Genomic DNA, 27954 nt, shown 5'->3' with positions numbered 1-27954 from the left:
CACAGGAGGGGCTGCCTCAGGAAAGCAACGTCCACCAACAAAATCCCTACCACCCAGACCATACTCTCTTCCCACAGCTTCCATCGGGCAGGAGGTACAGAAGCCTGACGTCCCACACCACCATGTTCAGGAACAGTGACTTCCCTTCAACCGTTCAGTTCTTGAACCAACAGCACAATCCGAGTCACTGTCCCCGAACGGAAACACCCTGACCACTTTGTGATACAATGGTCTTTTACCTTTGTGTGTTCTTTCCTGTAAAAATTGGGCGTAATTTACACTACATTGCTGTCTTCCTGTGGATGTTGTGTACCTGAGGCTATGTGTCTGCGATGTTGCTGCAAATATGTTTCTCATTACACCACTGCAGCTGACAGTGAACTCCACTTTAATTTCTTTGGAATGAGAGAGATCTACCATCCTCCCCTCCATATCTGCAGTGGTGGAGGTCGATCTTGACGAATACTGGTAGAAAGCAGCACACGGTAGAGAGAGAGAGGGTGAGAGAGAAATACGCAGAGACAGAGGAACAAGCCACGAGCTGTACTTTATTCTCATTATAGAACAGGGTACACAGTCTGGAGTTGCAGCAGAGGGAGCTGGACAGGAAGAAGGGAGGGAGAGAGCAGTGGAGGAGAGAGATAACTCAGGGTTATGGTGAGAGGACGAAGGAATGGAGTTCAAAATAAATACCAGCCATGATTGAACGGTGTAACAGACATGATGGGCCAAGAGGCCAAATACTGCTCCTGTGACTTATCGTGAGGGGCGGGGGGGAGAGGATGAGAAAGAGTGGGGAGAGGAAGGGAAGGGATATGGAGAGAATGATGGGATGATGGGGGAGGGAAAGAAGGTGGAGAGTGGGTGGAGAGAGGGTGAGAAGGAAAGAAAGGGGAGAGAAGGGGGAGGGGGAAGAGAGGGAGTAGAGAGAGGGAGCTGAGGTTGGAGGAGAGTGGAGAGAAAGGGGTGGAAAGGTGAAGGGAGAGTGGCGGTGAGAGAGAGGGTGTAAAAAGGGGGGAAACTGGAGGTCGCTCTTACCCTGATTGGTGGGCAAGGGATATTGCATGAGGGAGGGGGGGATAGGAACACTGAAGGGCAGGTACAAGGGAAATTTCCTTGCTGTCAGTGGGGTGTGTTGGAGGGTGGGGTGGGAGTGCCCTTTGAAGTTAGGCGGACTGCAGCCTGCCCACTTCAAAGGACACTGACACCTCCCTCCCTCACTCATCCACACCCCACCTCTGCTTTCACCCCCCTGACTCTCCCCTCCCCACCCTCTCCTGTGAAACCAGGCTCCCGACACACAGGAGGGCGAACCACACTTTTTGCTGGAACACAAGGGAAAGGAGGCAGATGCAGAGTATAGAGACTGACAGGACTTGTGTAGGGAATCGAGAGGAGGTGGGACGGGGAAGTGGAGGTGTCGAGGTTGGTCAGCTGTGGGATGTGGGAGGAGAGAGAGGGAGCGAGGTTTGTGCCACTCTCTCTAGTGCCCCATCTTTCCAACAGAGAGAATCAAGAGAAAGTTGGAGCGCTGTGTCTATTTTGTCTTCACAGGCGATAAGTAAGTTCTTGTTGAGTTTGTAGGAGGGGGGAAAGGGTGAAATTTCGAGCGTGTGCAAAATGGGAATGGACAAAAAGCCCCTCCCGTCCATAGGCTGAACCCCAAACGCTCCTCGAAGGTCCATGGAAAGACCTCTGTCCCTTTAATTCTTGCGAGCATTACTTGCTTTATCGTTACTTTAGCCGTTTTAGACGGCAATATACTAATCTTCCGTCCGCCCGAGTTCCTCTGTCTTAGCTGGTTGCTGAGAGAGAACAGAGAGGGAAGGGTGAGGTTAGGAGAGTCCGCAGAGTCACACACTGCCAAAACAAGCGCATCGGCCCACCGCTCCGTGCCAGCCCAGACCCCCATCTAAGCCCTTGTTTGGTTCATATCTCTCCTTTCCTATCCACGTACCTGTCTGAGTGCATTTTTAATGTTAATGTCCCTGCCTGAAACACTTCCCCTGGCAGCTCGTTCCATAGATGGACCACCCTCTGGGTTAACATGTTGCCCCTTGAGTCCCTATTAAACCTGTGAACCCCTCCCTCCCCCACACCGATCCCCCCCTGTGAACCCCTCCATCCCCCATACCGATTCCCCCTGTGAACACCTCCCTCCCCCACACCGATCCCCCTGTGAACCCCTCCCTCCCCCACACTGATCCCCCCCGTGAACCCCTCCCTCCCCACACTGATCCCCCCTGTGAACCCCTCCCTCCCCCACACCGATCCCCCTGTGAACCCCTCCCTCCCCCACACTGATCCCCCCCGTGAACCCCTCCCTCCCCACACTGATCCCCCCTGTGAACCCCTCCCTCTCCCACACCGATCCCCCCCTGTGAACCCCTCCCTCCCCCACACCGATCCCCCTGTGAACCCCTCCCTCCCCCACACCGATCCCCCCTGTGAACCCCTCCATCCCTCACACCGATCCCCCCGTGAACCCGTCCCTCCCCCACACTGATCCCCCTGTGAACCCCTCCCTCCCCACACCGATCCCCCCCTGTGAACCCCTCCCTCCCCCACACCGATCCCCCTGTGAACCCCTCCCTCCCCCACACCGACCCCCCTGTGAACCCCTCCCTCCCCCACACCGATCCCCCTGTGAACCCCTCCCTCCCCCACACCGATCCTCCCCGTGAACCCCTCCCTCCCCCACACCGATCCCCCCGTGAACCCCTCCCTCCCCCACACCGATCCCCCCTGTGAACCCCTCCCTCCCCACACCGATCCCCCCTGTGAACCCCTCCCTCCCCCACACCGATCCCCCTGTGAACCCCTCCCTCCCCCACACCGATCCCCCCCTGTGAACCCCTCCCTCCCCCACACTGATCCTACACCCTCTCTGTCTCTGTTTGACTGGGGGTTGGGGATGGAGGGTCTGTAGACTGTGTGGGATCCGGATACATTGTGGGGAGAGTACACCCGTCTGCTGTGCTTACCCTCCAGGTAGTTACGGGCGACGAATTTCAACACCTCATCTATAAGGATAACTGGGAAGGAAATCTTCAACACCACCCACCACTGCGTGAAAGTCAAGTGAGTCAACTTGAAGATCAGCTGAGGGAGGGAGAGAGAATTGAAGTTAGACCAGTGGGAATGATGGGGGCGAGAGGGTCTCTCTCTGTCTCTCATATACACACACACACACACACACACACACACACTCAGTGCATGTCTCTCTCACACACACACACACTCACACTCAGTGCATGTCTCTCTCTCACACACACTCACACACACTCACACAATACTTACAGGCATCGGGTCAACGTAGAGGATGAAGAAGTGCAGAGACATGGAGAGACCGATGGCTCCCAGTAGCCAGCAGTTCAGCCAGGGAGGCATACGGACCAGTGACTGATTCTCAGATAGACTGTGGAGACACAGGAAAATCCCATCAGGTTAGCCTGCACCAGGAGCCTGGGGGTGGTGGGCATCACAACCGTAATTAGCAGCTTCTATTGTCTCTGCCTCTGGCAGCTCAGTCTAGGGAGCCACCGCTCTCTGTGTAAAAAATTTGTGCTGCACACCTTCAAATTACCCCCTCTCACCCGAACTGCATGCCCTCTAGTATCAGACACAGTCACCCTGGGGAAAAAGATACCGGCTACCCCGGCTGTCTGCTCTCTCTGTGTCTCTCGTGATCTTGTAAACCTCGATCAGATCTCCCCTCAGCCTCTGTCGCTCCAGAGAAACAACCCAAATTGTCCAACCTCTCCTTCCAGCTCAAGCCCTCAAACCCAGACAGCATCCTGGTGAACATCTTCTGCACCCTCTCCAAATCCCCCACACCCTCTCCAAAGCCCCCACACCGTCTCCAAAGCCCTCGCACCCTCTCCAAAGCCCCCATACCCTCTCCAAAGCCCCACATCCTCTCCAAAGCCCCCTACCCTCTCCAAAGCCCCCACACCCTCTCCAAAGCCCTCACATCCTCTCCAAAGCCCCCCTACCCTCTCCAAAGCCCCCATACCCTCTCCAAAGCCCCCACACCCTCTCCAAAGCCCCCATACCCTCTCCAAAGCCCCACATCCTCTCCAAAGCCCCTACACCCTCTCCAAATCCCCCACACCCTCTCCAAAGCCCCTACACCCTCTCCAAATCCCCTACACCCTCTCCAAATCCCCCATACCCTCTCCAAAGCCCCTACACCCTCTCCAAATCCCCCACACCCTCTCCAAAGCCCCTACACCCTCTCCAAATCCCCTACACCCTCTCCAAATCCCCCATACCCTCTCCAAAGCCCCCACACCTTCTCCAAAGCCCCTACACCCTCTCCAAATCCCCCACACCCTCTCCAAATCCCCCACACCCTCTCCAAAGCCGCGTCTGATAAAGGCAAACATGCCGTTCGCCTCCCTTACCACCCTGTCAGCCTGTGTGGTCACCTTCAGGGAGCTGTGCACAGGGACCCCAAGATCCCTCTGCAGGTCAACACTGTTAAAGGTCCTGCCATTAACTGTGCCCTGTCCCTTTACATTTCACCTCCCAAAGTGTAACACCTCACACCTGTCCGGATTAAACTCCATCGGCCATTTCTCCGCCGTATCTGTAACTGATCTCTATCTGTCCACAATTCCACCAATCTTTGTGTCATCTGTTATCCTATTAATCCACCCATCCGTGATCTTATCAAAATTCCTTCATACACATACAGAGGGGAGAAGTGAACTCAATACTCAGACGCAGCCTCACCAATGACTTTTACAACTGCAAAACTGTATACAGTCCCAACCCCCGTACACAGTCCCCCGACTGATGATAGCCAGCGTATAAGCCTCCTTCCACCTGTGACACCACGTCCCTCTGTTCTGCAATGTTCCTTACCACCTGCCCTTCCCGTCCGTGTTGTACCACGATCTGACTTCCCGAAAGCAACACTTCTCACTTGCTTACAAGATTATGAGAGGCACAGATACAGCAGACTGCTGTTATCATTTTTCGAATGGTATGAATTTCTGTGTTCACTCAGAGCTTAATTGTTTTGCAGTCACCCAGAGTTTAGTTGTCACGTGATCACTCAGAGTTGAACTGAGGCATGAGGGGAGGAGGTTAGTGGGGAGGGAGGGGGAGTGAACCATCACTGTGGGAGATGGTGGATGGGGTCAGATCAGTGGTGGACATATAAAATGAGGGTCCAGCAGCTGTTACCCCTCCTGCTGACCATCCCAATATCCCAGCTGACTGTCTACACCCCTCTGTCCCCCTGACCATCCCGATATCCCAGCTGACCGTGTACACCCCTCTGTCCCCCGACCCCCCTGCTGACCATCCCGATATCACAGCTGACCGTGTACACCCCTCTCTGTCCCCCGACCCTCCTGCTGACCATCCCGATATCCCAGCTGACCGTGTACACCCCTCTCTGTCCCCCGACCCTCCTGCTGACCATCCCGATATCCCAGCTGACCGTGTACACCCCTCTCTGTCCCCCGACCCTCCTGCTGACCGTCCCGATATCCCAGCTGACTGTCTATGCCCCTGTCCCCCGACCCCCCTGCTGACCATCCCGATATCCCAGCTGACTGTCTACTCCCCTCTCTGTCCCCCTGGCCCCCCTGATCATCCCGATATCCCATCTGACCGTGTACACTCCTCCCTGTCCCCTGACCCCCCTGACCATCCCGATATCACAGCTGACCGTGTACACCCCTCTGTCCCCCGACCCCCCTGTCCGTCCTGATATCCCAGCTGACTGTCTACACCCCTCTCTGTCCCCCTGACCCCCCTGTCTGTCCGGATATCCCAGCTGACCGTGTACACCCCTCTGTCCCCCGACCCCCCTGCTGACCGTCCCGATATCCCATCTGACTGTGTACACTCCTCCCTGTCCCCCGACACCCCTGCTGACCATCCCGATATCCCAGCTGACTGTGTACACCCCTCTGTCCTCCTGAACCCCCTGTCCATCCCGATATCCCAGCTGACCATGTACACCCCTCTCTGTCCCCCGACCCTCCTGCTGACCATCCCGATATCCCAGCTGACTGTCTACACCCCTCTCTGTCCCCCTGACCCCCCGTCCATCCCGATATCCCAGCAGACCGAGTACACCCCTCTCTGTCCCCCGACCCCCCTGCTGACCATCCCAATATCCCAGCTGACTGTCCACGCCCCTCCCTGTCCCCCTGACCCCCCTGTCCATCCCGATATCCCAGCTGACTGTCTACACCCCTCTCTGTCCCCCTGACCCCCCTGTCCATCCTGATATCCCAGCTGACCATGTACACCCCGCTCTATCCTCCGACCCCCCGCTGACCGTCCCGATATCCCAGCTGACCGTGTACACTCCTCCCTGTCCCCCGACCCCCCTGTCCATCCCGATATCCCAGCTGACTGTCTACACCCCTCTCTGTCCCCCTGACCCCCCTGTCCATCCCGATATCCCAGCTGACCATGTACACCCCGCTCTATCCTCCGACCCCCCGCTGACCGTCCCGATATCCCAGCTGACCGTGTACACTCCTCCCTGTCCCCCGACCCCCCTGTCCATCCCGATATCCCAGCTGACTGTCCACGCCCCTCTCTATCCTCTGACTCCCCTGCTGACCGTCCCGATATCCCAGCTGACCGTGTACACCCCTCTGTCCCCCGACCCCCCTGCTGACCATCCCGATATCCCAGCTGACTGTCCACGCCCCTCTCTATCCTCCGACCCCCCTGCTGACCGTCCCGATATCCCATCTGACCGTGTACACTCCTCCCTGTCCCCCGACCCCCCTGTCCATCCCGATATCCCAGCTGACCGTGTACACTCCTCCCTGTCCCCCGACCCCCCTGTCCATCCCGATATCCCAGCTGACTGTCTACACCCCTCTGTCCCCCTGACCCCACTGTCCATCCCGATATCCCAGCTGACCATGTACACTCCTCTCTGTCCTCCGACCCCCCTGCTGACCATCCCGATATCCCAGCTGACTGTCCACGCCCCTCTCTGTCCTCCGACCCCCCTGCTGACTGTCCCGATATCCCAGCTGACCATGTACACTCCTCTCTGTCCCCCGACCCTCCTGCTGACCATCCCGATATCCCAGCTGACTGTCTACGCCCCTCCCTATCCCCCTGACCCACCTGCTGACCGTCCCAATATCCCATCTGACCGTGTACACTCCTTCCTGTCCCCCGACCCCCCGCTGACCGTCCCGATATCCCAGCTGACTGTCTACGCCCCTCCCTATCCCCCTGGCCCACCTGCTGACCATCCCGATATCCCAGCTGACTGTCCACGCCCCTCTCTATCCTCCGACCCCCCTGCTGACCGTCCCGATATCCCATCTGACCGTGTACACTCCTCCCTGTCCCCCGACCCCCCGCTGACCGTCCCGATATCCCAGCTGACTGTCCACGCCCCTCTCTATCCTCCGACCCCCCTGCTGACCGTCCCGATATCCCATCTGACCGTGTACACTCCTCCCTGTCCTCCGACCCCCCTGCTGACCATCCCGATATCCCAGCTGACTGTCCACGCCCCTCTCTGTCCTCCGACCCCCCTGCTGACTGTCCCGATATCCCAGCTGACCGTGTACACCCCTCTCTGTCCCCTGACCCTCCTGCTGACCGTCCCGATATCCCAGCTGACTGTCCACGCCCCTCTCTGTCTCCCGTCCCTCCTGCTGACTATCCCGATATCCCAGCTGACTGTCTACGCCCCTCCCTGTCCCCCTGACCCCCCTGACCGTCCCGATATCCCATCTGACCGTGTACACTCCTCCCCGTCCCCCGACCCCCCGCTGACCGTCCCGATATCCCAGCTGACTGTCCACGCCCCTCTCTGTCCTCCGACCCCCCTGTCCATCCCGATATCCCAGCTGACTGTCTACGCCCCTCTCTGTCCTCCGACCCCCCTGTCCATCCCGATATCCCAGCTGACTGTCCACGCCCCTCTCCGTCTCCCGTCCCTCCTGCTGACTATCCCGATATCCCAGCTGACTGTCTACGCCCCTCCCTGTCCCCCTGACCCCCCTGTCCATCCCGATATCCCAGCTGACTGTCTACGCCCCTCCCTGTCCCCCTGACCCCCCTGACCGTCCCGATATCCCATCTGACCGTGTACACTCCTCCCCGTCCCCCGACCCCCCGCTGACCGTCCCGATATCCCAGCTGACTGTCTACGCGCCTCCCTGTCCCCCGACCCTCCTGCTGACGGTCCCAATATCCCAGCTCACTGTCTACGCCCCTCCCTGTCCCCCTGCCTGAGTCAGTAACACTGAACACAAGAACAGTACAGCACTGTAGTACAGGCCCTTTAGCACGTGATTTTGTGCCAGACTTTGAAGATCAATCCAATCCTTTCATCCCACAAACCCTCCATTTTCCTCTCATCCATGTAGCTATCTAAGAGTTTCCTAAATGCTGCTAATGTATCTGTCTCTACCATCACGCCTAGCAGCATGTTCCACACACCCACCACCCTCTATGTCAAAAAACTATCTCTGACATCCCCCTATAACTTCTCCCAAATAACTAAGTCCCCTTGCACTAGCCATTTCCACACGGGAAAGCGTCTCCGAGTGTCCACTCTATTGATGCCTCGAATCATTTTACACTCCTCTACCAAGTCATCTCTCATCCTCCTTTGCTCCAATGAGAAAGGCATACCTCAGCCAACCTCTTATCATGACATGCTCTCTAATCTGGGAAGCATCCTGGTGAATCTCCTCTGCGCCCTCTCTAATCCAGGCAGCATCCTGGTAAATCTCCTCTGCACCCTCTCTAATCCAGGCAGCATCCAGGTAAATCCCCTCTGCACCCTCTCTAATCCAGGCAGCATCCTGGTGAATCTCCTCTGCACCCTCTCTAATCCAGGCAGCATCCTGGTAAATCCCCTCTGCACCCTCTCTAATCCAGGCAGCATCCAGGTAAATCTCCTCTGCACCCTCTCTAATCCAGGCAGCATCCTGGTGAATCTTCTCTACACCCTCTCTAATCCAGGCAGCATCCTGGTGAATCTCCTCTACACCCTCTCTAATACAGACAGCATCCTGGTGCATCTCCTCTGCACCCTCTCTAATCCAGGCAGCATCCAGGTAAATCTCCTCTGCACCCTCTCTAATACAGACAGCATCCTGGTGCATCTCCTCTGCACCCTCTCTAATCCAGGCAGCATCCAGGTAAATCTCCTCTGCACCCTCTCTAATCCAGGCAGCATCCTGGTGAATCTCCTCTACACCCTCTCTAATCCAGGCAGCATCCTGGTGAATCTCCTCTACACCCTCTCTAATCCAGGCAGCATCCTGGTGAATCTCCTCTACACCTTCTCTAAAGCTTCTGTATGCTCCCTATAATGAGGTGACCAGAACAGAACACAATATCCCAAGTGTGGTCTAACTAGGTTTTATAGAGCTGTAACATTACCTCACGGCTCTTGGACCCAATCCCCTGACTAATGAAGACCAGCATACCAAACACCTTCTTATCCATCCTGTTCACTTGCAGAGCAACTTTGAGGAATCTATCGATGTGGCCCCGAAGTTCCCTCTGTTACTCCAGACTGTTGAATGTTGCCATTGACCTTTTAGACTGCCTTCCAACCTCACTTCACACGTTTCTGGGTTGTGACAGTGACGCAGACACTCAGTGTTGTCAAAGGGTGGACAGAGAGAGAGCGACACGCCAGGTTAGGGGGGGAGGGGGTTGTCCATGCTGCCAGAGACTGACCTGTTCAAGGCATTGCTCATTTCGATGGTCACTAACACCGACAAGGACATTGTCATGGGTTCTGCTGCCTCAAACACTTCGCAGTCGATCCCCTCGAAATCCAGGTTTACCTCTGTGCATTGCATGAAGTGCGACTGGGGGACAGAGAGTTCCAGAACAGATGTCAGACTGAGGGGTCAGGGGTAGTGGACTCATAGAGGGGTTAACACAAAGTTCAGACACAAGGACAGACTCCCTCCACACCGTCCCATCACACACTCCCGGGGTCAGACACAGAGTGAAACTCCCTCCACACCGTCCCATCAACACACTCCCGGGGTCAGACACAGAGTGAAGCTCCCTCCACACCGTCCCATCACACACTCCCGGGGTCAGACACAGAGTGAAGCTCCCTCCACACCGTCCCATCACACACTCCCGGGGTCAGACACAGAGTGAAGCTCCCTCCACACCGTCCCATCACACACTCCCGGGTTCAGAAACAGAGTGAATCTCCCTCCACACCGTCCCATCACACACTCCCGGGGTCAGACACAGAGTGAAACTCCCCCCACACCGTCCCATCACACACTCCCGGGGTCAGGCACAGAGTGAAACTCTCTCCACACCGTCCCATCACACACTCCCGGGGTCAGGCACAGAGTGAAGCTCCCTCCACACCGTCCCATCACACACTCCCGGGGTCAGACACAGAGTGAAACTCCCTCCACACTGTCCCATCACACCCTCCCGGGGTCAGACACAGAGTGAAGCTCCCTCCACACCGTCCCATCACACACTCCCGGGGTCAGACACAGAGTGAAGCTCCCTCCACACCGTCCCATCACACACTCCCGGGGTCAGACACAGAGTGAATCTCCCTCCACACCGTCCCATCACACACTCCCGGGGTCAGACACACAGAGTGAAGCTCCCTCCACACCGTCCCATCACACACTCCCGGGGTCAGACACAGAGTGAATCTCCCTCCACACCGTCCCATCACACACTCCCGGGGTCAGACACAGAGTGAATCTCCCTCCACACCGTCCCATCACACACTCCCGGGGTCAGACACAGAGTGAATCTCCCTCCACACCGTCCCATCACACACTTCCGAGGTCAGAGCAATGGGGTTAAAGAGGTTGAGGGGGGTGTAGATAGGGGTGTGGTAGAGGGATCCGGACACTCACCAGCTGGTGATAAGTAACCTGTGGTCCATCGTCAGCATAAAGGAACCACCAGGCACCTGCTCCGACTGTGGCACAGCCGACATACCCTGGGTGTGGGAGAGAGAAGCGAAGTGTGACTCTAATCGTGTGCTCTACGATCATTCCGTACCTGGAGGGGGATGGGTTAGTGTATGTCTGGTGTGTAAAGATGTGTGTGTGTGTGTGTGTGAGAGAGAGGGGGGGGGTACACACAGTGTGTGGGGGCTGAACACAGATGTATGTCAAGGTATACAGTACACAGGTGTGAGGTTATGTACAATACACAGGTGGGTGAGGTGTGTACAGTACACAGGTATCTGGTGTGTACAGTACACAGGTGTGAAGTACACATTTGTGTTCATCGTAGGTGTAGATACTGACATTTACGGGTGTGATCCAGATTGTGTGGCCTCGTATCCAGGAGCACATAGGGATGACAGAACCTTCCGAGGGACACAGAGAACAGTTTGTCCTGAGGACATCAGCGTTTCCCCAGGCTGATTCTCCGCTCATCTCTCTGCCCATCCACCACCCACTTCACCCTGCACCCTTCCCCTCTCTCTCCCCGCTCTCTCCTCGCCCCTCCCCGTCTCTCACTGCTCTCTTGCCACTTTTCTCCTCACACTTCCCCCTCTCTACAGCCAAACGTTTCTCCCTCACCTTTCCTTCTGCCATCACTCTGCCTCCCACCTCTCCCTCCCCTCACCTCTCTTCATCTACCTCCACACCCCTATCTCTGCTCTGCTCTCCCTCACCCCTGTCCTCCCAGCTCTCTACCTCCCATCCTCTCTCCTCCCACCAACTTCCCCACCCCATTCTCTCCCCATCCCCCTCTCCTACCTCACCCTTTCCCCTCTCTCTCCCCAGACAACTATCCCCACACCCCCTCTCCTCCCAGACTCACCTCCGATGGCCATGTAGCGGAAGAAGAGCCAGCCGCTGATCAGGGGCTCCTTGGGACTACGTGGGGGCCGGTTCATGATATCCAGGTCCGGGGGGTTGAAGCCGAGGGCCGTGGCTGGCAGTCCGTCCGTCACCAGGTTCACCCACAGCAGCTGCACTGGGATCAGAGCCTCGGGCAGTCCCAGAGCTGCAGTCAGGAAGATACTGAGGGCGAGGGAGAGAGGGTGAGCGTGAGGAGAGAGAGATGTAGGAGAGGAAGGGTGTGTCGGAGACAGGGAATGGGAGGGAAGTAGTCGGTTAGGAATGTGGGAGAGATAGAGGGCCAAGGGTCAGGCTGACGGACTCAGAGACGGGGAGGGGTGTGGAGACTCAGAGATGGGAGGGGTGTGGGGACAGAGACGGGGAGTGTGGGGACTCAGAGATGGGGAGGGGTGATGGACAGAGACGGGGAGGAGTGACGGACTCAGAGACGGGGAGGGTGTGGGGACTCAGAGACGGGGAGGGGTGACGGACTCAGAGACGGGGAGGTGTGGGGACTCAGAGACGGGAGGGGGTGACGGACTCAGAGACGGGAGGGGGTGACGGACTCAGAGACGGGGAGGGGTGGGGGGACAGAGACGGGGCGGTGTGGGGATTCAGAGACGGGGAGGGTGTGGGATTTCAGAGACGGGGGGTGTGGGGACAGAGACGGGGAGGGGTGACGGACTCAGAGACGGGGAGGGGTGTGGGGACAGAGACGGGGGGGTGTGGGGACAGAGACGGGGGGGTGACAGACTCAGAGACGGGGAGGGGTGTGGGGACAGAGACGGGGAGGGGTGGGGGGACAGAGACGGGGGGGTGTGGGGACTCAGAGACGGGGAGGGGTGTGGGGACAGAGACGGGGAGGTGTGGGGACTCAGAGATGGGGAGGGTGTGGGATTTCAGAGACGGAGGGGTGTGGGGACAGAGACGGGGAGGGGTGACGGACTCAGTGACGGGAGGGGGTGACGGACTCGGAGACGGGGAGGGGTGGGGGGACAGAGACGGGGGGGTGTGGGGACTCAGAGAGATGGGGAGGGTGTGGGATTTCAGAGACGGGGGTGTGGGGACAGAGACGGGGGGGTGACGGACTCAGAGACGGGGATGGGTGTGGGGACAGAGACGGGGAGGGGTGACGGACTCAGAGACGGGGGTGTGACGGGGACAGAGATGGGCGGTGACGGGGATAGAGACGGGGTGGTGTGGGGACTCAGAGACGGGGAGGGGTGTGGAGACTCAGAGATGGGGGGATGTGGGGATTCAGAGACGGGGGTGTGGAGACTCAGATACAGGGGGTGATGGACTCAGAGACGGGGGGTGTGGGGACTCAGAGACGGGAGGGGTGTGGGGACAGAGACGGGGAGGTGTGGGGATTCAGAGACGGGGGTGTGGAGACTCAGATACAGGGGGTGATGGACTCAGAGACGGGGGGTGTGGGGACTCAGAGACGGGAGGGGTGTGGGGACAGAGACGGGGAGGTGTGGGGACAGAGACGGGAAGGGTGTGGGGACTCAGAGACGGGAAGGGTGTGGGGACAGAGACAGGGAGGGGTGTGGGACCTCAGAGACAGGGAGGGGTGTGGGGACAGAGACGGGAGGGGTGTGGGGACAGAGACGGGGAGGTGTGGGGACAGAGACGGGAGGGGTGTGGGGACAGAGACGGGGGGTGTGGGGACTCAGAGACGGGAGGGGTGTGGGGACAGAGACGGGGGGGTGTGGGGACAGAGACAGGGAGGGGTGTGGGACCTCAGAGACGGGGGGGTGTGGGGACAGAGACGGGGGGGGGTGTGGGGACTCAGAGACAGGAAGGGTGTGGGGACAGAGACGGGGGGGGGTGTGGGACCTCAGAGACGGGAAGGGTGTGGGACCTCAGAGACGGGAAGGGTGTGGGGACTCAGAGACGGGGGGGTGTGGGGACAGAGACAGGGAGGGGTGTGGGACCTCAGAGACGGAGGGGTGTGGGGACAGAGACGGGAGGGGTGTGGGGACAGAGACGGGAAGGGTGTGGGGACAGAGACGGGGGGGGGTGTGGGGACTCAGAGACAGGAAGGGTGTGGGGACAGAGACGGGGGGGGGGTGTGGGGACTCAGAGACAGGAGGGGTGTGGGGACTCAGAGACGGGAAGGGTGTGGGGACAGAGACAGGGAGGGGTGTGGGACCTCAGAGACGGGAAGGGTGTGGGGACAGAGACGGGGAGGTGTGGGGACTCAGAGACGGGAAGGGTGTGGGGACAGAGACAGGGAGGGGTGTGGGACCTCAGAGACAGGGAGGGGTGTGGGGACAGAGACGGGAGGGGTGTGGGGACAGAGACGGGGAGGTGTGGGGACAGAGACGGGAGGGGTGTGGGGACAGAGACGGGGGGTGTGGGGACAGAGACAGGGAGGGGTGTGGGACCTCAGAGACGGGGGGGTGTGGGGACAGAGACGGGGGGGGTGTGGGGACTCAGAGACAGGAAGGGTGCGGGGACAGAGACGGGGGGGGGTGTGGGACCTCAGAGACGGGAAGGGTGTGGGACCTCAGAGACGGGAAGGGTGTGGGGACTCAGAGACGGGGGGGTGTGGGGACAGAGACAGGGAGGGGTGTGGGACCTCAGAGACGGAGGGGTGTGGGGACAGAGACGGGAGGGGTGTGGGGACAGAGACGGGAAGGGTGTGGGGACAGAGACGGGGGGGGTGTGGGGACTCAGAGACAGGAAGGGTGTGGGGACAGAGACGGGGGGGGGTGTGGGGACTCAGAGACAGGAGGGGTGTGGGGACTCAGAGACGGGAAGGGTGTGGGGACAGAGACAGGGAGGGGTGTGGGACCTCAGAGACGGGAAGGGTGTGGGGACAGAGACGGGGAGGTGTGGGGACTCAGAGACAGGAGGGGTGTGGGGACTCAGAGACGGGAAGGGTGTGGGGACAGAGACGGGGAGGTGTGGGGACTCAGAGACGGGGGGGGGTGTGGGGACTCAGAGACGGGAAGGGTGTGGGGACTCAGAGACAGGGAGGGGTGTGGGACCTCAGAGACGGGAAGGGTGTGGGGACAGAGACGGGGAGGTGTGGGGACTCAGAGACGGGAAGGGTGTGGGGACTCAGAGACGGGAAGGGTGTGGGGACAGAGACGGGGAGGGGTGTGGGACCTCAGAGACGGGAAGGGTGTGGGGACAGAGACGGGGAGGTGTGGGGACTCAGAGACGGGAAGGGTGTGGGGACTCAGAGACGGGGGGGTGTGGGGACAGAGACAGGGAGGGGTGTGGGACCTCAGAGACGGGAAGGGTGTGGGGACAGAGACGGGGGGGGGGTGTGGGGACTCAGAGACAGGAAGGGTGTGGGGACAGAGACGGGGGGGGGTGTGGGGACAGAGACGGGGAGGTGTGGGGACAGAGACAGGGAGGGGTGTGGGGACTCAGAGACAGGAAGGGTGTGGGGACAGAGACGGGGAGGGGTGTGGGGACAGAGACGGGGAGGGGGGGGGGGACAGAGACGGGGGGGTGACAGACTCAGAGATGGGGAGGGGTGTGGGGACAGAGACAGGGAGGGGTGTGGGACCTCAGAGACGGGAAAATTGTGGGGACAGAGACGGGAAGGGTGTGGGGACAGAGACGGGGGGGGGTGTGGGACCTCAGAGACGGGAAGGGTGTGGGGACAGAGACGGGAAGGGTGTGGGGACAGAGACGGGGGGGGTGTGGGACCTCAGAGACGGGAAGGGTGTGGGGACAGAGACGGGAAGGGTGTGGGGACAGAGACGGGGGGGGTGTGGGGACTCAGAGACGGGGAGGTGTGGGGACTCAGAGACGGGGGGGTGTGGGGACTCAGAGACAGGAAGGGTGTGGGGACAGAGACGGGGGGGTGTGGGGACAGAGACGGGGAGGTGTGGGGACAGAGACAGGGAGGGGTGTGGGGACTCAGAGACGGGAGGGGTGTGGGGACAGAGACGGGGGGGGTGTGGGGACAGAGACGGGGAGGTGTGGGGACAGAGACGGGGAGGTGTGGGGACAGAGACAGGGAGGGGTGTGGGGACTCAGAGACAGGAAGGGTGTGGGGACAGAGACGAGGGGGGGTGTGGGGACTCAGAGACGGGGAGGTGTGGGGACAGAGACGGGAGGGGTGTGGGGACAGAGACGGGAAGGGTGTGGGGACAGAGACGGGGGGGGTGTGGGGACTCAGAGACGGGAAGGGGTGTGGGGACAGAGACGGGAGGGGTGTGGGGACAGAGACGGGGGGGTGTGGGGACAGAGACGGGAAGGGTGTGGGGACTCAGAGACGGGGGGGGTGTGGGGACTCAGAGACGGGGGGGGTGTGGGGACTCAGAGACGGGAAGGGTGTGGGGACAGAGACGGGGAGGGGTGTGGGACCTCAGAGACGGGAAGGGTGTGGGGACAGAGACGGGGGGGGGTGTGGGGACTCAGAGACGGGAAGGGTGTGGGGACAGAGACGGGAAGGGTGTGGGGACAGAGACAGGGAGGGGTGTGGGGACCTCAGAGACGGGAAGGGTGTGGGGACAGAGACGGGGGGGGGGGTGTGGGGACTCAGAGACAGGAAGGGTGTGGGGACAGAGACGGGGGGAGGTGTGGGGACTCAGAGACAGGAAGGGTGTGGGGACAGAGACGGGGGGGGTGTGGGGACTCAGAGACGGGAGGGGTGTGGGGACAGAGACGGGGGGGGTGTGGGGACTCAGAGACGGGAGGGGTGTGGGGACAGAGACGGGAAGGGTGTGGGGACAGAGACGGGAAGGGTGTGGGGACAGAGACGGGGGGGGGTGTGGGGACTCAGAGACGGGGGGGTGTGGGGACAGAGACGGGGGGGGGTGTGGGGACTCAGAGACGGGAAGGGTGTGGGGACAGAGACAGGGAGGGGTGTGGGGACTCAGAGACGGGGGGGGTGTGGGGACAGAGACGGGGGGGGGTGTGGGGACTCAGAGACGGGAAGGGTGTGGGGACAGAGACGGGGAAGGGTGTGGGGACTCAGAGACGGGAAGGGTGTGGGGACAGAGACGGGGGGAGGTGTGGGGACTCAGAGACGGGAAGGGTGTGGGGACAGAGACGGGGAGGGGTGTGGGATTTCAGAGACGGGGGGGTGTGGGGACAGAGACGGGGGGGTGACAGACTCAGAGACGGGGAGGGGTGTGGGGACAGAGACGGGGAGGGGTGGGGGGACAGAGACGGGGGGGGTGTGGGGACTCAGAGACGGGGAGGGTGTGGGGACAGAGACGGGGGGGGGTGTGGGACCTCAGAGACGGGGAGGTGTGGGGATTCAGAGACGGGGGTGTGGAGACTCAGATACAGGGGGTGATGGACTCAGAGACGGGGGGGTGTGGGGACAGAGACGGGGAAGGGTGTGGGGACTCAGAGACGGGAAGGGTGTGGGGACAGAGACGGGGGGAGGTGTGGGGACTCAGAGACGGGAAGGGTGTGGGGACAGAGACGGGGAGGGGTGTGGGATTTCAGAGACGGGGGGGTGTGGGGACAGAGACGGGGGGGTGACAGACTCAGAGACGGGGAGGGGTGTGGGGACAGAGACGGGGAGGGGTGGGGGGACAGAGACGGGGGGGGGTGTGGGGACTCAGAGACGGGGAGGGTGTGGGGACAGAGACGGGGGGGGGTGTGGGACCTCAGAGACGGGAAGGGTGTGGGGACAGAGACGGGGGGGGGTGTGGGGACTCAGAGACGGGGGGGTGTGGGGACAGAGACGGGGGGGGGTGTGGGGACTCAGAGACGGGGGGGTGTGGGGACAGAGACGGGGGGGGTGTGGGGACAGAGACAGGAAGGGTGTGGGGACAGAGACGGGGGGGGTGTGGGGACTCAGAGACGGGGGGGTGTGGGGACAGAGACAGGGGGGTGTGGGGACTCAGAGACGGGGGGGTGTGGGGACAGAGACGGGGGGGGTGTGGGGACTCAGAGACAGGGAGGGGTGTGGGGACAGAGACAGGGGGGTGTGGGGACTCAGAGACGGGGGGGTGTGGGGACAGAGACGGGGGGGTGTGGGACCTCAGAGACAGGAAGGGTGTGGGGACTCAGAGACGGGGGGGGGTGTGGGGACAGAGACGGGGAGGTGTGGGGACAGAGACGGGAAGGGTGTGGGGACTCAGAGACGGGAAGGGTGTGGGGACAGAGGGGGGGGTGTGGGGACAGAGACGGGAAGGGTGTGGGGACTCAGAGACAGGAAGGGTGTGGGGACTCAGAGACGGGGGGGGGTGTGGGGACAGAGACGGGGAGGTGTGGGGACAGAGACGGGAAGGGTGTGGTGACAGAGACGGGAAGGGTGTGGGGACTCAGAGACAGGAAGGGTGTGGGGACTCAGAGACGGGGGGGGTGTGGGGACAGAGACGGGGAGGTGTGGGGACAGAGACGGGAAGGGTGTGGGGACTCAGAGACGGGAAGGGTGTGGGGACAGAGAACGAGGGGGGGGGTGTGGGGACAGAGACGGGAAGGGTGTGGGGACTCAGAGACGGGGGGGGTGTGGGGACAGAGACGGGGGGGGGTGTGGGGACAGAGACGGGGGGGGGTGTGGGGACTCAGAGACGGGAAGGGTGTGGGGACAGAGACGGGGGGGGTGTGGGGACTCAGAGACGGGAAGGGTGTGGGGACAGAGACGGGGGGGGTGTGGGGACAGAGACGGGGGGGGGTGTGGGGACTCAGAGACGGGAAGGGTGTGGGGACTCAGAGACGGGAAGGGTGTGGGGACAGAGACGGGGAGGGGTGGGGGGACAGAGACGGGGGGGGGTGTGGGGACAGAGACGGGGGGGTGTGGGGACAGAGACGGGGGGGGTGTGGGGACTCAGAGACGGGGGGGGTGTGGGGACTCGGACAGAGACGGGGGGGTGTGGGGACTCAGAGACGGGGGAGGGGTGTGGGGACTCAGAGACAGGAAGGGTGTGGGGACAGAGACGGGGGGGTGTGGGGACTCAGAGACAGGAGGGGTGTGGGGACTCAGAGACGGGGGGGGTGTGGGGACTCAGAGACAGGGAGGGGTGTGGGGACAGAGACGGGGAGGTGTGGGGACGAGAGAGGGGACAGAGAGGGGGGAAGGGGTGACAGACTCAGAGACGGGGAGGGGTGTGGGGACAGAGACGGGGGGGGGTGTGGGGACTCAGAGACGGGGAGGGGTGGGGACTCAGAGACGGGAAGGGTGTGGGGACTCAGAGACGGGAAGGGTGTGGGGACAGAGACGGGGAGGTGTGGGGACTCAGAGACAGGAAGGGTGTGGGGACAGAGACGGGAAGGGTGTGGGGACAGAGACGGGGGGGGTGTGGGGACAGAGACGGGAAGGGTGTGGGGACTCAGAGACAGGAAGGGTGTGGGGACTCAGAGACGGGAAGGGTGTGGGGACAGAGACGGGGAGGTGTGGGGACAGAGACGGGGGGGTGTGGGGACTCAGAGACAGGAAGGGTGTGGGGACAGAGACGGGGGGGGTGTGGGGACAGAGACGGGGGGGTGTGGGGACAGAGACGGGGGGGGTGTGGGGACAGAGACGGGGGGGTGTGGGGACAGAGACGGGGAGGGGTGTGGGGACTCAGAGACGGGAAGGGTGTGGGGACAGAGACGGGGGGGGTGTGGGGACTCAGAGACGGGGGGGGTGTGGGGACTCAGAGACGGGGGGGTGTGGGGACAGAGACGGGGGGGGGTGTGGGGACAGAGACAGGGAGGGGTGTGGGGACTCAGAGACGGGGGGGGTGTGGGGACAGAGACGGGGGGGGTGTGGGGACAGAGACGGGGGGGGTGTGGGGACTCAGAGACGGGAAGGGTGTGGGGACAGAGACAGGGAGGGGTGTGGGACTCAGAGACGGGAAGGGTGTGGGGACAGAGACGGGGGGGGTGTGGGGACTCAGAGACAGGAAGGGTGTGGGGACAGAGACGGGGGGGGGGTGTGGGGACTCAGAGACAGGAAGGGTGTGGGGACAGAGACGGGGGGGGGTGTGGGGACTCAGAGACGGGGGGGTGTGGGGACAGAGACAGGGAGGGGTGTGGGGACTCAGAGACGGGAGGGGTGTGGGGACAGAGACGGGGGGGGTGTGGGGACTCAGAGACAGGAAGGGTGTGGGGACAGAGACGGGGGGGGGTGTGGGGACTCAGAGACAGGGAGGGGTGACGGACTCAGAGACGGGGGGGTGTGGGGACAGAGACGGGGGGGGTGTGGGGACTCAGAGACAGGGAGGGGTGACGGACTCAGAGACGGGGGGGTGTGGGGACAGAGACGGGGGGGGGTGTGGGGACTCAGAGACGGGGGGGGTGTGGGGACAGAGACGGGGGGGGTGTGGGGACTCAGAGACGGGGAGGTGTGGGGACTCAGAGACGGGGGAGGGGTGTGGGGACTCAGAGACGGGAAGGGTGTGGGGACAGAGACGGGGGGGGTGTGGGGACAGAGACGGGGGGGGGTGTGGGGACAGAGACGGGGGGGGTGTGGGGACAGAGACAGGAAGGGTGTGGGGACAGAGACGGGGGGGGGTGTGGGGACAGAGACGGGGGGGGTGTGGGGACAGAGACGGGGGGGGGTGGGGGGACAGAGACGGGGGGGTGACAGACTCAGAGACGGGAGGGGTGTGGGGACAGAGACGGGGGGGGGTGGGGACAGAGACAGGAAGGGTGTGGGGACAGAGACGGGGAGGGGTGTGGGGACAGAGACGGGGGGGTGTGGGGACAGAGACAGGGGGGGTGGGGACAGAGACAGGGGGGGTGGGGACAGAGACGGGGAGGGGTGTGGGGACAGAGACGGGGGGGTGTGGGGACTCAGAGACGGGGGGGGTGTGGGGACAGAGACGGGGGGGGTGTGGGGACAGAGACGGGGAGGTGTGGGGACAGAGACGGGAAGGGTGTGGGGACTCAGAGACGGGAAGGGTGTGGGGACAGAGACGGGGGGGGGTGTGGGGACAGAGACGGGAAGGGTGTGGGGACTCAGAGACGGGGGGGGTGTGGGGACAGAGACGGGGGGGGGTGTGGGGACAGAGACGGGGGGGGGTGTGGGGACTCAGAGACGGGAAGGGTGTGGGGACAGAGACGGGGGGGGGTGTGGGGACTCAGAGACGGGAAGGGTGTGGGGACAGAGACGGGGGGGGGTGTGGGGACAGAGACGGGGGGGGTGTGGGGACTCAGAGACGGGAAGGGTGTGGGGACTCAGAGACGGGAAGGGTGTGGGGACAGAGACGGGGAGGGGTGGGGGGACAGAGACGGGGGGGGTGTGGGGACAGAGACGGGGGGGGTGTGGGGACAGAGACGGGGGGGGGTGTGGGGACTCAGAGACGGGGGGGGTGTGGGGACTCAGAGACGGGGAGGGGTGGGGGGACAGAGACGGGGGGGTGTGGGGACTCAGAGACGGGGGAGGGGTGTGGGGACTCAGAGACAGGAAGGGTGTGGGGACAGAGACGGGGGGTGGTGTGGGGACTCAGAGACAGGAGGGGTGTGGGGACTCAGAGACGGGGGGGGGTGTGGGGACTCAGAGACAGGGAGGGGTGTGGGGACAGAGACGGGGAGGTGTGGGGACAGAGACGGGAAGGGTGTGGGGACAGAGACGGGGAGGTGTGGGGACAGAGACGGGAAGGGTGTGGGGACAGAGACGGGGGGGGGTGTGGGGACTCAGAGACGGGGAGGGGTGTGGGACCTCAGAGACGGGAAGGGTGTGGGGACTCAGAGACGGGAAGGGGTGACAGACTCAGAGACGGGGAGGGGTGTGGGGACAGAGACGGGGGGGGGGTGTGGGGACTCAGAGACGGGGAGGGGTGGGGACTCAGAGACGGGAAGGGTGTGGGGACTCAGAGACGGGAAGGGTGTGGGGACAGAGACGGGGAGGTGTGGGGACTCAGAGACAGGAAGGGTGTGGGGACAGAGACGGGAAGGGTGTGGGGACAGAGACGGGGGGGGTGTGGGGACAGAGACGGGAAGGGTGTGGGGACTCAGAGACAGGAAGGGTGTGGGGACTCAGAGACGGGAAGGGTGTGGGGACAGAGACGGGGAGGTGTGGGGACAGAGACGGGGGGGTGTGGGGACTCAGAGACAGGAAGGGTGTGGGGACAGAGACGGGGGGGGTGTGGGGACAGAGACGGGGGGGTGTGGGGACAGAGACGGGGGGGGTGTGGGGACAGAGACGGGGGGGTGTGGGGACAGAGACGGGGAGGGGTGTGGGGACTCAGAGACGGGAAGGGTGTGGGGACAGAGACGGGGGGGGGTGTGGGGACTCAGAGACGGGGGGGTGTGGGGACTCAGAGACGGGGGGGTGTGGGGACAGAGACGGGGGGGGTGTGGGGACAGAGACAGGGAGGGGTGTGGGGACTCAGAGACGGGGGGGGTGTGGGGACTCAGAGACGGGGGGGTGTGGGGACAGAGACGGGGGGGTGTGGGGACAGAGACGGGGGGGTGTGGGGACAGAGACGGGGGGGGGGTGTGGGGACAGAGACGGGGGGGGTGTGGGGACAGAGACGGGGGGGGTGTGGGGACAGAGACGGGGGGGGTGTGGGGACTCAGAGACGGGAAGGGTGTGGGGACAGAGACAGGGAGGGGTGTGGGACTCAGAGACGGGAAGGGTGTGGGGACAGAGACGGGGGGGGTGTGGGGACTCAGAGACAGGAAGGGTGTGGGGACAGAGACGGGGGGGGGTGTGGGGACTCAGAGACAGGAAGGGTGTGGGGACAGAGACGGGGGGGGGTGTGGGGACTCAGAGACGGGGGGGTGTGGGGACAGAGACAGGGAGGGGTGTGGGGACTCAGAGACGGGAGGGGTGTGGGGACAGAGACGGGGGGGGTGTGGGGACTCAGAGACAGGAAGGGTGTGGGGACAGAGACGGGGGGGGGTGTGGGGACTCAGAGACAGGGAGGGGTGACGGACTCAGAGACGGGGGGGTGTGGGGACAGAGACGGGGGGGGTGTGGGGACTCAGAGACAGGGAGGGGTGACGGACTCAGAGACGGGGGGGTGTGGGGACAGAGACGGGGGGGGTGTGGGGACTCAGAGACGGGGGGGGTGTGGGGACAGAGACGGGGGGGGGTGTGGGGACTCAGAGACGGGGAGGTGTGGGGACTCAGAGACGGGGGAGGGGTGTGGGGACTCAGAGACGGGAAGGGTGTGGGGACAGAGACGGGGGGGGTGTGGGGACAGAGACGGGGGGGGTGTGGGGACAGAGACGGGGGGGTGTGTGGGGACAGAGACAGGAAGGGTGTGGGGACAGAGACGGGGGGGGTGTGGGGACAGAGACGGGGGGGGTGTGGGGACAGAGACGGGGGGGTGTGGGGACAGAGACGGGGGGGGGTGTGGGGACTCAGAGACGGGGGGGTGTGGGGACAGAGACAGGGAGGGGTGACGGACTCAGAGACGGGGGGGGGTGTGGGGACTCAGAGACGGGGGGGTGTGGGGACAGAGACAGGAAGGGTGTGGGGACAGAGACAGGAAGGGTGTGGGGACTCAGAGACGGGAAGGGTGTGGGGACAGAGACGGGGGGGGTGTGGGGACTCAGAGACGGGGGGGTGTGGGGACAGAGACGGGGGGGGTGTGGGGACAGAGACAGGAAGGGTGTGGGGACTCAGAGACGGGAAGGGTGTGGGGACAGAGACGGGGGGGGTGTGGGGACTCAGAGACGGGAAGGGTGGGGGGACAGAGACGGGGGGGGTGTGGGGACTCAGAGACAGGGGGGTGTGGGGACAGAGACGGGGGGGGTGTGGGGACAGAGACGGGAAGGGTGTGGGGACAGAGACGGGGGGGGTGTGGGGACAGAGACGGGGGGGTGTGGGGACAGAGACGGGGGGGTGTGGGGACTCAGAGACGGGGGGGGGTGTGGGGACAGAGACGGGAAGGGTGTGGGGACAGAGACGGGGGGGGTGTGGGGACAGAGACGGGGGGGTGTGGGGACAGAGACGGGGGGGGTGTGGGGACTCAGAGACGGGGGGGGTGTGGGGACTCAGAGACAGGAAGGGTGTGGGGACTCAGAGACGGGGGGGTGTGGGGACAGAGACGGGGGGGGTGTGGGGATCTCAGAGACGGGGGGGGTGGGGACAGAGACGGGGGGGGGTGGGGACAGAGACGGGGGGGTGTGGGGACTCAGAGACGGGGGGGGTGTGGGGACAGAGACGGGGGGGGTGTGGGGACAGAGACGGGGTGTGGGACAGGGGGGGTGTGGGGACAGAGACGGGGGGGTGTGGGGACAGAGACGGGGGGGTGTGGGGACAGAGACGGGGGGGGTGTGGGGACAGAGACGGGGGGGGTGTGGGGACAGAGACGGGGGGGGTGTGGGGACAGAGACGGGAGGGTGTGGGGACAGAGACGGGGGGGTGTGGGGACTCAGAGACGGGGGGGTGTGGGGACTCAGAGACGGGAAGGGTGTGGGGACAGAGACGGGGGGGGTGTGGGGACTCAGAGACGGGGGGGTGTGGGGACTCAGAGACGGGGGGGTGTGGGGACAGAGACGGGGGGGGTGTGGGGACAGAGACGGGGGGGGTGTGGGGACTCAGAGACGGGGGGGTGTGGGGACTCAGAGACGGGGGGGTGTGGGGACTCAGAGACGGGGGGGGTGTGGGGACTCAGAGACGGGGGGGGTGTGGGGACTCAGAGACGGACAGAGACGGGGGGTGTGGGGACTCAGAGACGGGGGGGGTGTGGGGACTCAGAGACGGGAGGGGGTGTGGGGACTCAGAGACGGGGGGGGTGTGGGGACTCAGAGACGGGGGGGGTGTGGGGACTCAGAGACGGGGGGGGTGTGGGGACTCAGAGACGGGAGGGGTGTGGGGACAGAGACGGGGGGGGGGGACAGAGACGGGGGGTGGGGACTCAGAGACGGGGGGGTGTGGGGACTCAGAGACGGGAGGGGTGTGGGGACAGAGACGGGGGGGGTGTGGGGACAGAGACGGGGGGGGTGTGGGGACTCAGAGACGGGGGGGTGTGGGGACTCAGAGACGGGGGGGGTGTGGGGACTCAGAGACGGGAAGGGTGTGGGGACAGAGACGGGGAGGGGTGTGGGGACCTCAGAGACGGGAAGGGTGTGGGGACAGAGACGGGGGGAGGTGTGGGGACTCAGAGACGGGAAGGGGTGTGGGGACAGATACGGGAAGGGTGTGGGGACAGAGACAGGGAGGGGTGTGGGGACCTCAGAGACGGGAAGGGTGTGGGGACTCAGAGACGGGAGGGGGTGTGGGGACTCAGAGACAGGAAGGGTGTGGGGACTCAGAGACGGGGGGGGTGTGGGGACTCAGAGACAGGAAGGGTGTGGGGACAGAGACGGGGGGGGTGTGGGGACACAGAGACGGGGGGGGTGTGGGGACACAGAGACGGGGGGGGTGTGGGGACTCAGAGACGGGAGGGGTGTGGGGACAGAGACGGGGGGGGTGTGGGGACAGAGACGGGAAGGGTGTGGGGACAGAGACGGGGGGTGTGGGGACTCAGAGACGGGGGGGTGTGGGGACAGAGACGGGGGGGGTGTGGGGACTCAGAGACGGGGGGGTGTGGGGACAGAGACAGGAAGGGTGTGGGGACTCAGAGACGGGGGGGGTGTGGGGACAGAGACGGGGGGGGGTGTGGGGACTCAGAGACGGGAAGGGTGTGGGGACAGAGACGGGGGGGGTGTGGGGACTCAGAGACGGGAAGGGTGTGGGGACAGAGACGGGGGGGGTGTGGGGACTCAGAGACGGGAAGGGTGTGGGGACAGAGACGGGGAGGGGTGTGGGGACTCAGAGACGGGGGGGGTGTGGGGACAGAGACGGGGGGGTGTGGGGACAGAGACGGGGGGGGTGTGGGGACTCAGAGACGGGGGGGGTGTGGGGACAGAGACGGGGGGGGTGTGGGGACTAGAGACGGGGGGGGTGTGGGGACAGAGACGGGGGGGGTGTGGGGACAGAGACGGGGGGGTGTGGGGACTCAGAGACGGGGGGGTGTGGGGACTCAGAGACGGGGGGGGTGTGGGGACAGAGACGGGGGGGTGTGTGGGGACAGAGACGGGGGGGGTGTGGGGACTCAGAGACGGGGGGGTGTGGGGACTCAGAGACGGGGGGGGTGTGGGGACTCAGAGACGGGAAGGGTGTGGGGACAGAGACGGGGGGGGTGTGGGGACTCAGAGACGGGACGGGTGTGGGGACAGAGACGGGGGGGTGTGGGGACTCAGAGACGGGGGGGGGTGTGGGGACTCAGAGACGGGGGGGGTGTGGGGACAGAGACGGGGGGGTGTGGGGACAGACTCAGAGACGGGGGGGGTGTGGGGACAGAGACGGGGGGGGTGTGGGGACAGAGACGGGGGGGGTGTGGGGACAGAGACGGGGGGGGTGTGGGGACAGAGACGGGGGGGGTGTGGGGACAGAGACGGGGGGGGTGTGGGGACTCAGAGACGGGGGGGGTGTGGGGACAGAGACGGGGGGGTGTGGGGGGACAGAGACGGGGGGGTGTGGGGACAGAGACGGGGGGTGTGGGGACAGAGACGGGGGGGTGTGGGGACAGAGACGGGGGGGGTGTGGGGACAGAGACGGGGGGGGGTGGGAAGGGGGGGTGTGGGGACTCAGAGACGGGGGGGGTGTGGGGACAGAGACGGGGGGGGTGTGGGGACAGAGACGGGGGGGTGTGGGGACAGAGACGGGGGGGTGTGGGGACCAGAGACGGGGGGGGTGTGGGGACAGAGACGGGGGGGGTGTGGGGACAGAGACGGGGGGGTGGGGGACAGAGACGGGGGGTGTGGGGACAGAGACGGGAAGGGTGTGGGGACAGAGACGGGGGGGGGTGTGGGGACAGAGACGGGGGGGGTGGGGGACAGAGACGGGGGGGGTGTGGGGACAGAGACGGGGGGGGGTGTGGGGACAGAGACGGGGGGGGGTGGGGACAGAGACGGGGGGGGTGGGGACAGAGACGGGGGGGTGGGGGACAGAGACGGGGAGGGGTGTGGGGACAGAGACGGGGGTGTGGGGACAGAGACGGGGGGGGTGTGGGGACTCAGAGACGGGAAGGGTGTGGGGACAGAGACGGGGGGGTGTGGGGACTCAGAGACGGGGGGGGTGTGGGGACAGAGACGGGGGGGTGTGGGGACTCAGAGACGGGGGGGGTGTGGGGACTCAGAGACGGGGGGGGGTGTGGGGACAGAGACGGGGGGGGTGTGGGGACAGAGACGGGGGGGGTGTGGGGACAGAGACGGGGGGGGTGTGGGGACAGAGACGGGGGGGGGTGTGGGGACAGAGACGGGGGGGGTGTGGGGACAGAGACGGGGGGGTGTGGGGACTCAGAGACGGGAGGGGTGTGGGGACTCAGAGACGGGGGGGGTGTGGGGACTCAGAGACGGGGGGGGTGTGGGGACAGAGACGGGGGGGTGTGGGGACAGAGACGGGGGGTGTGGGGACAGAGACGGGGGGGGTGTGGGGACAGAGACGGGGGGGGTGGGGGACAGAGACGGGGGGGTGTGTGGGGACAGAGACGGGGGGGGTGGGGGACGGGGACAGAGACGGGGGGGTGTGGGGACAGAGACGGGGGGGGGTGTGGGGACTCAGAGACGGGAAGGGTGTGGGGACAGAGACGGGGGGGTGTGGGGACTCAGAGACGGGGGGGGTGTGGGGACAGAGACGGGAAGGGTGTGGGGACTCAGAGACGGGGGGGGTGTGGGGACTCAGAGACGGGGGGGTGTGGGGACTCAGAGACGGGGGGGGTGTGGGGACAGAGACGGGGAGGGTGTGGGGACAGAGACGGGGGGGGTGTGGGGACTCAGAGACGGGAAGGGTGTGGGGACAGAGACGGGGGGGGTGTGGGGACAGAGACGGGGGGGTGTGGGGACAGAGACGGGGGGGGGTGTGGGGACAGAGACGGGGGGGTGTGGGGACAGAGACGGGGGTGGGGGGGAGGGGGGGGGTGTGGGGACAGAGACGGGGGGGGTGGGGGACAGAGACGGGGGGGGTGTGGGGACAGAGACGGGGGGGGTGTGGGGACAGAGACGGGGGGGTGTGGGGACTCAGAGACGGGAAGGGTGTGGGGACTCAGAGACGGGGGGGTGTGGGGACTCAGAGACGGGGGGGGTGTGGGGACAGAGACGGGGGGGGTGTGGGGACTCAGAGACAGGGGGGTGTGGGGACTCAGAGACGGGGGGGGTGTGGGGACAGAGACGGGGGGGGGTGTGGGGACTCAGAGACGGGGGGGTGTGGGGACAGAGACGGGGGGGGTGTGGGGACAGAGACGGGGGGGGGGTGTGGGGACAGAGACGGGGGGGTGTGGGGACAGAGACGGGG

The 27954-nt window shown here is 64.0% G+C and overlaps 1 protein-coding gene across 1 annotated transcript in view; it reads right to left on the bottom strand.

The window, feature by feature from the left end:
- Positions 1 to 528: 528 nt before the first annotated feature.
- LOC134353527 (sarcoplasmic/endoplasmic reticulum calcium ATPase 1-like) overlaps positions 529 to 27954 on the bottom strand; it is a 43597-nt gene continuing 16171 nt past the window's right edge. The window contains exons 2-7 of the mRNA XM_063061526.1: positions 11794 to 11996; positions 10872 to 10957; positions 9700 to 9833; positions 3301 to 3418; positions 2985 to 3102; positions 529 to 1805 (exon numbers count right to left, since the gene is read on the bottom strand). Of these exons, the coding sequence (XP_062917596.1) occupies positions 1795 to 1805; positions 2985 to 3102; positions 3301 to 3418; positions 9700 to 9833; positions 10872 to 10957; positions 11794 to 11996 (670 nt within the window). The 3' untranslated portion in view covers positions 529 to 1794. The remainder of the gene's footprint in view (positions 1806 to 2984; positions 3103 to 3300; positions 3419 to 9699; positions 9834 to 10871; positions 10958 to 11793; positions 11997 to 27954) is intronic.

This window comes from Mobula hypostoma, chromosome 11 (assembly GCF_963921235.1).
Source record: "Mobula hypostoma chromosome 11, sMobHyp1.1, whole genome shotgun sequence".
In the NCBI taxonomy this organism is placed as follows: Eukaryota; Metazoa; Chordata; class Chondrichthyes; order Myliobatiformes; family Myliobatidae; genus Mobula; species Mobula hypostoma.
Note: the sequence above shows the minus strand (reverse complement) of the source record. Positions and strands in the feature narration are given on the sequence as shown.